This window comes from Centruroides vittatus, unplaced genomic scaffold (assembly GCF_030686945.1).
Source record: "Centruroides vittatus isolate TY-2023 unplaced genomic scaffold, ASM3068694v2 contig_904, whole genome shotgun sequence".
Lineage (NCBI taxonomy): Eukaryota > Metazoa > Arthropoda > Arachnida > Scorpiones > Buthidae > Centruroides > Centruroides vittatus.
In genome coordinates this window covers 795,460-808,733 of record NW_027122594.1, presented here as the reverse complement: position 1 = coordinate 808,733, position 13,274 = coordinate 795,460, and the positions used below count along the sequence as shown (strand labels likewise).

General features: G+C 39.2%; 2 protein-coding genes across 2 annotated transcripts in view; one reads left to right on the top strand and one right to left on the bottom strand.

Annotated features, from left to right (window-relative positions):
• The window catches only part of LOC136984121 (protein disulfide-isomerase-like), a 32,075-nt gene extending 24,882 nt beyond the window's left edge, over positions 1-7,193 (top strand). Inside the window, exons 9-10 of the mRNA XM_067281050.1 lie at positions 5,786-5,860; positions 7,008-7,193. Of these exons, the coding sequence (XP_067137151.1) occupies positions 5,786-5,860; positions 7,008-7,064 (132 nt within the window). The 3' untranslated portion in view covers positions 7,065-7,193. The remainder of the gene's footprint in view (positions 1-5,785; positions 5,861-7,007) is intronic.
• A 4,954-nt stretch (positions 7,194-12,147) lies between these two features.
• On the bottom strand, positions 12,148-12,897 carry LOC136984134 (uncharacterized). The gene has a single exon (XM_067281070.1). The coding sequence runs from the start codon at positions 12,895-12,897 to the stop codon at positions 12,148-12,150; it is 750 nt and encodes a 249-aa protein (XP_067137171.1).
• Between the last annotated feature and the right edge of the window lie 377 nt (positions 12,898-13,274).

Below are 13,274 nucleotides of genomic sequence, written 5' to 3'. Positions count from 1 at the left end.
GTCTTGGAGACCATTTGGGCGCCCCTCTGCGAGTGACACCCGGTGCATGATACACCCCCTTGCCGCCCTCGCTATGCCACTGTTTTGCAAAGACATTCATCAAAAGGATTGTGTGATGATAGAGATAAGTATTGATTAAGTCAAATATTACTAATCTTGCGCACAATTGATGACATGGTTTGCTCTTAAAAGAGTGTCCCGAAATTTATTAATTGTTGTTTGCGACGTGAACCACAAAGCGGCAATTGCAATAGTAGCACATTCGGTAGTTAATTTTCCTTTAACGAGATGAAAAATTAATTCATTAGGAAAGTGAACTGCTGCTACTTTATTTGATTTGAGCCAGTTCTGACAAATGATAACATTTCTTTCTAATTAATTCTTTTTTCACCATATAGCCCGCAATATAGGTAAAAATTTGGAAACAGATTCGGATACATTTTGGAAGGAAAATTCATCCTGAAATATTGTATAAAATGGGTCTATATTAACAGAATTTTTAAAGTTTTCCTTGCAAGGTAATACTGTTTTTAATTGAATATCACAACCTTTATATGATAAAATTACAAAACTTTTAAATCTTAATTTTTTTCGCTTTCTAATAACTGTTGTTTCTGATACAATAATTTTTAATCCTGTCTAATTGGTGGAAATTTTTTGAGCCAGACATTTCTCGGTGGCTCTTTTGGTAAAGAACAGGTAGAAAAAGTTTCCTTTTCACTTCTATAATTTGTTTTACAGCTACTAACACTACAACATCTTGGCATTTTGAAAAATTTTATATATTCTGTAAAACAATATATATCCAATAATTATTACTCTATAATTAATTTTTATCTTACTTTTAATAAGTTTTAAACAAAATATTTAAAAATTAAATTTAAAACTAAAGAAGTATATGTAAGAAGTAAAAATTTAAAACTAAAGAAGTATATGTAAGAAGTAAAACCACGGCTTTTCTAAAACAAAACTGCTGAAAAAACTTCTAGTTACTTCTTTTCTTTTGACTGAAATTAACCTTTCGAAATTTGAACGCACAGTACGTGTAGCGAAAAACACAACAAGAGACTACACAGCACTAAGTTGGTCATGTGACTAAAACACGCTCGGCGTTGGCCCGGCAAGTCCACTCGGTGACGGGATAGTTACGACTTTACAAAGTTGCCAGTTTCGGGCTAAATGTTTTTCGCATTTATTTAGCTAAGAGGAAAGCACCATACAAATCGAAAGACTTGTGAGTGGAGTTGTGATATGGAGGAAAAACTAATGACAGCCGGACAGCTCGAACTAACGATTAATTTTTTGGCAAACTAAAACATATATAAAATTTTCCAGATATCGTATCATTTACGGCAAAAGATAGGTAAAATTATAGGTGAACTTTAATAATTTGCTGAACACTGATGGCATTGGTTTTTTAAAACCGTAGATCAATAGAGAAAAGTGATGATAGGCTATATTTGTTTGTTTTAATTAATAACTAAATAATGTAATCTGCAGTTTTAATAACAAATTAGTTTATTATAGGAAAATTAGTGCAATTTTTTTATATTGGGCTTATAATCTATTAAATTTAGTTACAGTATATACTTTTGTGTGTGTTATAGAACAATAAAAATATAGCTTGTTATATTGCTAGTAGTAAAATTAAACTAATGAATCTTTAACATTTGTGCATTAATTAATACACAGCTTAGAATTTTAAATATTGAAATATCCAACAGTAAACTTAGCAAAAACTATGTGAATCATAAAAGTCTTTTGTAATGTGCAATTAAATCTTTGGTAAACATACTTAAAAATTAATTTAAAAAGTTATATTAAAAATACATGTTCATATCAAATGAAAATATAACACGTCTATCAATAATCTAACAGCCAAATGATTTAGTTTAGGAAACTTTTTCATAGATACTGAATAATTTCAAAAGTAATGTGAAACAGAAAGCATTGACAAAAAAGAAATCAGCCAGAAAGACAGGTGGTTAGGTTAGCAAGTGGGCACCCGAGTTCTCACTATGCAGTGAGGAGGTTCTCACCTTCCCATTGCAGAGTTGAACATAAGAATAATCACGTGACATTGGAAAAGTCACTTCTTGCTCTGCAGACTTATCTACAATGAGAAGTTCTAGAGAGACGAAGACGTACCTATCCCGTCGGACATCATAAGTTGTATCTGGAAGTGCACGGTGTTTGGAAAGTCACTGTGCACTTTTCTAATTATATTTTTTAATACATTCATATAATACATATCTAATCATAATACACCAGACTTTTATATATGGGGAGTAGCAAAATCTGCAGTGTATCAAGATCATCCGCGCAAGCTGGATGACCCAAAAACAGCGATAACAGCATTCAGTTAGTCTTCGAGCGAGCAACTGATAGCAGTGTTTAGAAACAAATAGGATCCAAGTCTGTATTGATGCTAATGGGAGTCACTTTCAATATTATTTATAATTGTCATTCATATTTACCTCCTGTATTCAACATTGAAACATGTCTGTTAATAAACATATTAAGTGCACAGTGACTCCGAACACCCTGTAGATCTGACATTGTAGAGCCCAGGTTGGGTCTGGGCCTGAACCCAAATGAAATGTTTCGTTGACGGAGGAAACGTCGTAAAAAAGAAGCATACGGTAAATGCAAGAAAGTATTTCCCGAGTAAAAGTAACAGTAAATTTAATTTTCTGATAAAGTTTACAGAAAGAAACCCCAACTCTAATGCATAAGTTTAATGAATAGTAAAGGAAGATTATTTTTTCACAAAGAATAAAAGTAACAGAATGGAACGCATTTGTTGATTTGCCCAGTGGTTTATGGTGAATTTTTGTACAAAAGTTAGCCGCCACAGTAAACACTGTGTAGCAACTGGTGGGTGTGGGTTTCTGACCAAACGAAATTCGATACCGTCATTAGTTACATTGGCACAGAAATTCTCTTGCAAGTTTCGGACATTTTACTTAATCTGCCTTCCTCGAGGAGATACAAACTCCTTAAGGAACAATTGATCTTCACTTTTGTGGATAGCGAGACCCAGGGCACCAAGAAATTACTGACAGAAATGGAACTTGGCGACCATAAATCCTCACAACTACTTGCAAAATGCGCAATCTGGCCAATGAAAACATCTGCGAAAATTTTTTGAAGACCCTGTGGCTCCAATGCCTACTGATAAACAAGCGAAGCATCCTGTCGGTTAGCAGTGATAAACTCTCGAAATTAGCTACTATGGCCAACCAGATTTGGGAACTTGGCTGTGGCCCAATGACGGCACAACTTTCCCCATAGCATCCTGAAGCACACATAATAGGAAGTCACTCCCCAGTCTGGACATCCTGCATAAACAGATATCAGAACTGTCTCTACATGTAGTGGCATTTAATGAACAGATACATCCATTTGCGAGACAACTAAAAACATGACCCAAATTGAGGGAGAGATCACACAGTCGAACACCTTCCAGCTGCAACTTCTGTTACTACCTTGTCATATTCGGGAGGGACACCTACAAATGTCAGCAACTGTATCACTTCAAGGAACAAAAGGTTGCAGTTGAGGAAGCAGAAAACTGACTCCCCAACTCTTTGGTGACAGGGATGGGGATTGAGCTGTGAGTTAATCTCACAGCTCAATCCCCGTCCCTTTATATAAGCAGCAAGGATACAGCAACCCTAATCTTTTGCGATTAAGGCAGCAGGTGGGGCCAAGGGTTACTTTCCTTAACTTGTCCATGGGACAGTCCGGGTTATACCCATGGCAGAGGTCAGCATTTTCTTTCGGTATATTAGCGATTAGCAGATGGTGTACTGGCCTTATTATTTACGGTACTGGTCTTAATTTTGTAATGGTGAACTTAATGAGTGATCCGGAACAGTAGGACGGACCTGTCTTTGCTGGCAGGTAAGGAAAGGGGTGGAAAGTAGATACTGACGGCTTAATGTTTTGGCATTAACGTTTTATACGAAACTTGCATTTTCCACGTCCAGAGGATGTGGAAAATGCAAATTTTGTGGAAAATCTCAAGTGGAAAATGCAAATCTTTACCTGGGTGAAAATCATCCTAGGTTAGGAATGGCGAACCTTTTTTGAGTCCGCGTGCCATATTGTAAGCATACTTAGCTTTAAAGATGTTAATGCGTGCCAAAGCCTTAGACTTTTAATAATGATATTTAAAGAAATTAAATGAATACTCTTTAATTCGAATAAATGTTAAAAATCTGATTGAAAAAAGGATGATCAGGTGATAAACAGAAAGGATGATTGAAAAAAACAAAAATCATATGATACATTACGTGCCAGATGATTTCTCCCACATGCCACTTTGGGCACGCGTGCCATAGGTTCTCCACCGTCCTAGGCAATCCATTCCCACTGGGTTTTATGTGTAACGCCAACTTATGTAAGCTGGTCCGGTAAAAGATTGTTTTGTGAAGTTGAAGTTTTAAAATAAGGAACCCGAACTTTTTTGTGGTGAACGGAGTCGTACATAATTGGTTAGTTCCACCTGCACTTTTTTCTGGGTGCGGTGGGAAAAATAATCTTCCCAGAGATAACGAAAACGGCAACCATGCTACTGGCCAAAACTGTTTTCCTTTGGCCTATGGCCAAGCAGGAAGTGCGATAATAACGGGCGTGATAATTATTAGGCGAACCATGTCCGAATTCAGGAGGTTATTTCCGCCACATTTATATTAAATGCGCTTAAATGGTGCCCTGCCATTTCTGTCAGCCACCAGTCAAAATTTCTAAGTAAACCTGGATCCAGCATCTGGCCAATTCCACACGTGCCAGTATGGGCGCATTTTTTTATGCAGCGAAAATGTGAAATGACGTCATGAGCAGCGTTGGCCATTTAGAAACGGGTTTCAGAGTGTTCGCCGTAAAGCACTTCTCGAGCACTGCATTAAAAAATGTGCCTATTTACATATTTTTGCCTTTTCGTGGCAGCCAAAACACTTTTCCGGGAAAAGAACTGGACACCCAGCAGCACGGCAGAAAAGTCGTCCTGCTGTCAAGGTAACCGGAGGACAGCGGGAAAATAATGAGTTAAGCGGTGGTCACACCTAGCGATTTTCGGACATGCGGTCAACCGCGACTACAACTGGTGGTGGTCACGTCATTCTTTGGCCTTGCACATGAGAAATGCATCACCTTATAATGAACCGACATCCACTTCGTCTGCTATACTTTTTTCTTTTAATGCCAAAGAATATTGTCTGCAAACGGCAGTACTTTCTACTTAGTTCATTAGCCATATTTAAAATAATGTCATTACTAAACTAAAACTCGTCGACACTAGATCCAGATATCTGAAAACGATACTGGCGATGGATGATCAGACTTTGGCCGTGCCCACACCACATGGCACAAAGGCATTTGTCAATCGGATGCGCCTGGGCTACGAGTGCCGGCGGAATGGACTTTTTGTTTCTAGTTACGGCTGGAAATTACCGGGTGTGACCACAGCTGTAGTGCGGGGTGGGTTCATCCGCGTGTCCGGGCCTCGTTGGTATCTGTTGGTGCGACATTTCACCAGAGAAATTACGAAAAGTAGAAACGAAAGGCGGGTTTACCGGAGAAATCGCGGCAGATATTTTACTTTTGGCTGGGCAAAGATAATAAAAGCCACTTTGTCATTAGGCTGAGAATACAACGGCGAACGAACGCTGGAGGGCATCTCCAAGTTCATCCAGACCGACGGAGAATACGGCCGAGCCGCTCCCGACCAGGTAATTATCACCTCCCTCTTATTTCCCTACTGACCACCTTTTTTCCACAGGTGAAGGACTACGTCGGAAAACCCACGCTGCAAGGACTGGTAAACTTTATCGATTCCGGCGACAGACCAGCCGAGGTCAGATATACTAATACACTAATGCACCGGGACAGGAATCTCTCTCTTCCTCTTTCTCTTGGCCCAAAAACTCTCTGCTAGTCACGCTTCTGGCTCCCATTAGGGCAGACGGCAATTCTCCCCGCTGTGGCCAAAAGGCAGCGGAGAGAAGTTTTCTGGCCGTTACAAAATCGGGGAAAGGCATCTGGTGGACACCAGAGTGCGGGGATGAGTCCCGGGCCCGGAGTGAGGCGGCCAGGGCCATCCGACACGGGCAGGAATTTAAGAGGCCTTAAATCTTTTCTTCCCACCGATAAACGTCATTTTTTGGGAAACGGAATTTGTAAGACTGCATCTGAGGAAAATGGGTGGGGGCAAACAATTAATCTGCTGTTTATGGCATAAACTGATGTTTTCGGGTCGGAGGATAGTGTTAATTAACAGATAAGAAATTTTGTGGAAAGTGGCATCCGAGACATTTGGGTTTGGTAGGAGGAGGCCAATTGCTGCCCGATAAACCCATTGGGGATTACTGGCCGACAGCTGCTTAGGGAAGGTGGTGCGCACAGTAGTATTAATCACGGGAAAGGCCGTTTACCAGCAGTAACAAACAACGGGTAGGAGACAGAAGTGAGGACCTTTACGCCCGTACGGATCTTTCTCCGCCTCTGCCCGGCACTTACGTGGGAAATTTACCCGGAAAATTAGCCCGGCATTTTCACCCATGCAAATAAATCAATCTTTTCCCAGGGGTACTTGGGAAAAGATTGATTTATTTGGATGGGTGATTTACCGTTTATTTGGCAGAAGTTGCCGGTTGCCCACCTCTATCCTTGGCCCAGAAATTCCACCGGGCGCACCTCTTTCCCGTCAGGCCGGGGAGAAGGCCTAAATAAAAACTTAAACGGAAAAATTTCGGCCAGCCCGGGAACTTTATCCGCCTTGTTACCGACTTTACTCCTCTGTTCTTCGGGTATTGTCTCCTTGTCTTCCTTATTTCCTATTTTCATAATTGTAAAATCGCCTTGCAATGTGGACACTTTCTTGCACTCGGCTCTAACAAAAGCCATTCGTAACACTTCTTACGCACTTGGATACTTTATTAATAATAATAATGTTAGAGAGAGGGAAGCGGAAATATTTAATAATCCTCCACCGTTTTATTCAGGAACCCGAAGTTCAGGAGGAGCCGAAAGAAGAGGATTCCAAGAAGGATGAGTTATGAAAATTAATTTATCTACGTAACAATTTCCGCGGCGGACGGAACGGGCGGGGGGGTTTTTTTACCCGTTCCTGGTTACCGTCGTCTCGTGTATTTTCGTCGGGGGAAGAATAAATGTATTTGTTTTCGTTATTTTTACTCTATTGTTTTCTACTTTTTAAATTACAATTAAAAACCTTGCCACTTCCGCCAGTTAACTTTTTCTTACGCCCCCACTCGGCAAAACGGTAATTTACAAAAATTCGGGAAACCCATGGCCCGCGCCCGGCCGACGTAGAAAACGGACGATTCTCCAATAATAATCCGTCTGCCCGCTTTTAAATTTACGAGTAATTCCGATCCGTTACCGATGAAACCAGCCTAAAAGAAGGCCGGGCCAAAAGGAAAAACTGCCCGGGCGAAAAAGAAAGCATTTTTTAAAAAAACAAGGCGATAAAACCTCGCAACGGAAAAGACCGGAAAAATTCAAATACTGTATTTAAAAGGGACCGAGATGGCAACGTTGCTCCTGTAATTCAGTAAATAGGGGAATGAGTGTTCGGCCCTAAGATTACGTATTTCTGTGGATTTTACCCCCGCCGTCGGGGGGTCAGTGCCCCTTCATTCCCTTCTACCGGCCAGGCTGGAATATCCGGTTTCCATCCGCCTGGCGCCCAAACGGGTCGAAAGAGAACTTTTGGCGGTTTAAAACCCTGAGACTGAAGTAAACCGCCGATGGCCGGAAATGGGCCCGGTTCTTCCCGCGAATTGTAAGGTGGCTTTTGCGGTTTCCCCCGGACGCATTTCTACCGGTCGATAAGGTGGGTTGGGCGAGGGTGCCAGGAGAGAATCGCGCGTTGCTTTAACGCCAGAAAGTCGCGGACCGTTATGGCGGACGACCGACGCTTGAAAAGACGATAGATCCGCGGCAAATAGTCGTACGTGATTTAAACTCCGGGTCGGGGCACGGGTGCTCCTTACGGGGCCGCCGTATCGGGGTCCTTAGTTCCACGGCGCAGTAAACCGCGCGTTCTTTCCTTTTCCAGCCGCGGAATTCTTTTTATAATTTCAAATAGAGCATCTTTGCATTTAGAGGTTACTCTGATGTATAATTAAAGGCTTTAACTAAATAAATGGGGGTCGAAATGAAAAGCTCATACAAGACAATACAAGGGATAGAATTTATTTCGTTTCGAAATGGGAGATTAGAGAAGAAAATTAGAGATATTTCATAAAAAAAGAACACTTAATTTTCTTTATTCGCGTGTATTTTTGCATTATGCAAACTGCAAATAGGAGCTCGGAGCAAATATTTTTACGAATTTCATTTTTAAAATGTAAAAAAAAATAGATGGAAAGAAAAGAAAACCATTCTGGCAAACTTTATATATTAAGTGAAGTAAACCTTCAAAAGTATTTACAAGAGACGATAAGAAAGTTCCTAAGTGAGGGAAGTTACGCGTATAAACCAAATTTAATTATTTTTATAGAGAATTAAGTAAGTATATTTATTTATTTATAAAAAAAAAACATTTATTAAACAGGAGCAAAAATACCAACAAATGGAAATATCGACTTCATTTATTATTTATTTTATAATAAAACGATTATTAAGCAACATAATTATTAATTGAAAATATACAATTTGTACTATATTACATTATTCTCAATTATTATGAAAAATTAATTTAATGACTGAAAGCTTTAATTTCAATTATTATAAAATTTTAAAGCGTGTTTTCGATTTACAAACATAATAATATAACATTTATTCTGTTAATAAGTTACATAATAATGCTATACAAAAACTTTATCACAAACAGTCTATAGACTAGTACCGATGTGAAAACAATGTTTTAATGTAATTTTAACGGGGTTAATTAAAACCACTTTAATAAACTGTTACTTATCCTGTATTAACTTATAAATCGTCACTTTGCTGAACCTGTCGACGGGAAAACGGGACAATCTTTGCCGATGAATTTTCACATTTGGTGCCGAAAACCAAACCATTTACAAAAATAGAAAACAAGAAATTTGATTAATTGAGGTAAAAAAAAACAAATAACCAAATTCACGCTAGAAACACCGTACACGCGACCTCCGAGGACCCAAAAAGGACTGCCGCCATGCGTCACTGTATCGTATACCAGAGTCGATAGATATACTGGTCCTTGAGCTACGCTCTCGGGTACGGTTAATGCCTCAGGTTGCCGATAGCTGGAGCGAGAGTCGCTGTTAGGCGAGTATTTATCTATTTGGTTAATAAGTAATTTCTCGTTTTCAAGCATTTTTGTAATTTTTTCTACTGTTCTGTCAAAAAAAAATCTTATTCTCAATTACATTTTTTAAAATTTTATATCATGTATAAAGAAAGAAAACTTGTATTTGGTTTATAAAAGAAATTAATAACATGATAATTTTAAATTACAGATGAGGATTAAATTACACATAATTATTTTCGATTTAATTTATCCAGGTTTTAAATAGATATCTGAAATACTGTAGTAGAGATAACACCGCTACTAGTAACAATAAAATGATAGAATATTGCATTCTGATGACACTTTTGTCATTTTTACGTTAACAGTCGCAGTGTGATAAGTCTCTGTTATCTCTACTACAGTATTTCAGATATTAGTTTCAACAATTTTCAAGACAAGAAGCTCTTTTATAATGTTTAAAATTATCATATTGCTACATATTGTGAATGAAATATTATACACAGAACATTATGTACTAAACTAGCTGTTTAATAAATAGGAAATGATAGTAAAACGCAAATTTGTTTAATTATTTGTTTTGTTTTATTACACATGTATGACAATATAATTAGGAAAACCATAGCTTATCCTCTGATACATATAAATACAATAGAAATTTAATCCAGATAAAGACAAACTATTTTAAAAATAATTTATTAACTTCAACACTACGTAAAGTGTGCTATACAATTTTACTTCGTTCAGTATAGTGATAAATAATATTTGAAATGAAATAGTTTTGTAATTTTGACACGAGAAATTACATTTCTTATGACACTCACATTGGCTCTACGTAGTTTGGTAATTTATATAATATTCTGCACTATCTAAAGTAGAATATGAATGAAGATTTCTTGATGGCCTTCTACACCTGTCCTTTGTTTATATAGGCCTAAATCATCAGTAACGTGTCCCTTTTAGACTTTGTGTCATCACTAATTACTATCACTATCAATATCTAATAATACTGTCTCAACTCTTGCCATTCTACATTTACCTATTTTATCGGTCGACCTCTAACTCATCATCCTCTAATCATATCAAAGTTATTATGTGCGTGTAAATATATTGAATACGTTGTCTAAATAGTTGGAATTTCCTGTTTTTCTCTAACAGTTTATATTTGAAATCCGAGAACTAAATCTACTGACTTTTAATCCCCCTCTCTATCCTGTTCCCGGGGACGAATCCTGGCCAAAATTTTTTGGCACGCTGAGAGTTATAATAAGAATAATTGGCCTATCTCTAGCACTAAACAATAGGCAGAAACGTTATTTGGTGTGAATAAAAAAGTATGGACTATTATAAAGTCCATTATACCTACACATGAAATGAAAAAATACTAAAAATTTACGATGAAAATTCAACTTTTGTGGGCCTTTGACACTAGGAGCTCAAGGCTAGTCCCTATGAAGATCCGCCCGTTTACACAATACATGTATGCTGAATGGGTACCGCAAGGTTTCGATACAATCTGGCCATGTTAAATGCGCGCGCACTTGTTTGCCGCGGAAAACTACCACACGAGCGAGCGATCGAGTTCTGGCATTCATGGTACTGACTTAAAACGGCTAGCCGCTAGCTGCCAATGTAAAAGCAAAGACAAATGATAAAAGAGTTTACACGTTAGAATAAATTATTATTGGCATATTTGTTCTCGTGTAAAAAATATATTGACAGTCGAAACTTTCACTTAAGCATGTGGCGCATGCTAAGCAAGCCCAGAGAATTCGCCCCTGTCTGTTCCTTTTTTTTTTTTTTTTTTTTTTTTGGCTCAACTTTAATCTCTCTCACTAAACTAATAAACACAATATAAATTGTGAATAACATATATAGCTCTTTTTTCACTGCAAACTACAATCATTCACTTAATATTAGTTAATAAATAAAAGAAAAATATGGCTAATTAAGAAAGACGTGATAAATGTCACTAGTCTCACTATTGGAAGAAGAAACCTTGATAACTTTTTATATTTTTTATTATTATCGAATGGCAAAAAGGTTAATTTTGAGGGTAGTGATGAGTTTTTAAAAAGAATTGTAAATGTTAATAACGAATAACATGTTCATTAATGGCCAATGGAAAATGAACATTACCGATTTGTGTCCGAGGAAGGAAATACGTACGAGTCGTTAACATATTACGCGTTTACTCACTTCGACCAGTAGTTTTTAAAACTTTTATCGGAAGACCCGTCGTTTACCGAGAAAATGTCACGGGTGAGAAAATCTCGGCGGCGATTCGGGTTCAATAAAATATTTCGGGATACTGTAGATTGCACCCTTATGGAATTTCGGGACTTTGAGTATATATTTGAACTCGGGGGACGGAGGCGAGTTCAACGATACCCTACTTTTGGACCGGAGACAAAAAGTAAGAAAGTTATCATACTTTTTTCGGCGATCGCGCGATGATCGGGATGATCGCGCATCGCTCTCTCCGCTAAGCCTATCGCGTGTTTAACAGGCAGTCTGGCAAGTCGGCCATAAATACCTTCAACAGAGGCAGATGTTGATCCACGAGCGCAATGATCGTCTGCAGTTGGAGTTAAATCCTTTTCGCACACCCTCGTTCTCCTCCACCTCGGGGCCTACGGCCCCTCAGCCGCCAACACGCTCGCTACCGCTCGCGGTCTAGTTAGTACGCGCTGATTTCGTGTCTTAGACACGAATTGTAGTTGTGTTTGCTGCTATCGAGGTCATTTGAGGTGCGCGCTACTTTTGTGACAAGGAGGCTGGAAAGATTGATACTTCGAAACCTGTGTCGACGAGAAGGTTTATGTTCGTTCTCTTGTCTAGGATGAACAGGCGATCGAATTGTTCCGGCAAAGTGCGTGTTGCCTCTACGCTTCGCCGCTCTCGTTTGTTGAAAAACTACACGGCGGAGTACATTTTTGTGCCTTTGCGCCAAAACGGTTGCGGCACCAGCAGTAGTTGATACTGTGGCTGGTTGAACTGTCGCGATGTCCTGAACTGCTGCGGAAGCGTCGAGGGAAATAGTCACTGCGATCCCGACGTGCCTGCGTTAGTTTATCGATTCGCTTGTTAAGTTTATTTATTTCGACTAGTATTTTGTTGGTTACGGTTTCGGATTGCTGGGATGCTCGGATTACTTCCACCACGCGGTTCGCTACCTCCGCTGCTTTGCCTATGTCGAGTAGAGTAATGGCGGCTAGGATAGATTGGACGGAAGTCGGAAGGTGTATGAATAATTCTAGCATAACTGCTTCCGGAATCTGACATTTTTCCGCCCGACGCTTTAGAATACGCAGTAGTACGGAGGGTTTGCGATCTCCTAGTTGTTCTCCAGCCAATAGTTTTCGTAACTTCTGTTGAGACGATTCGTCGAATCGTTTAATAAGTTCCACCTTTATGTGACCGTACGGATCTGTACGGTCCGGAGAAATAATAATGTCTCTAACTGTTGATGCGACTTCCGGCGGTAAATGGGCCACTACGTAGCTGAACTTTGTGGCACTTCCCGTGATCGGCTTTGGAGATCCTAGCGCAAATGGGCTTTCGCACATGTGTAACCATAAGGCTGGGTCGGAAAAGTTGTATGGAGGGATTTTTACCGTCCCGATCTCGGCCATAATTCGACGACTGTCTTGAGGAAAGAGGAACGACGTACAGTACCTGATGAAGGTTCCAATGGGTGGATTTCGTAGTTATTCCTAGTCGAATTACGTTCTTAGTCAGGCTCACCAATGTAGTGTTTTTACTACTATCGCTTTACTTTTCGTAACTGCGCGCGATAAAAACGAATGAGACGAGATTGTAACAAAACTGAGTTTATTATCTTTGTCGCGTATATGGAACATTTCTTGACGACACGGCTAACAAAGGACGACTAACGGCCAACGGTCTTACTGGGTGAGTTCGAACTTGTTCCAGGAAGTGATGACTCATACCACCGGGGTTCGTTGCTTGTTTTTTACGACGGTTAAGATGTGAAGGGTAGCATTCGCCA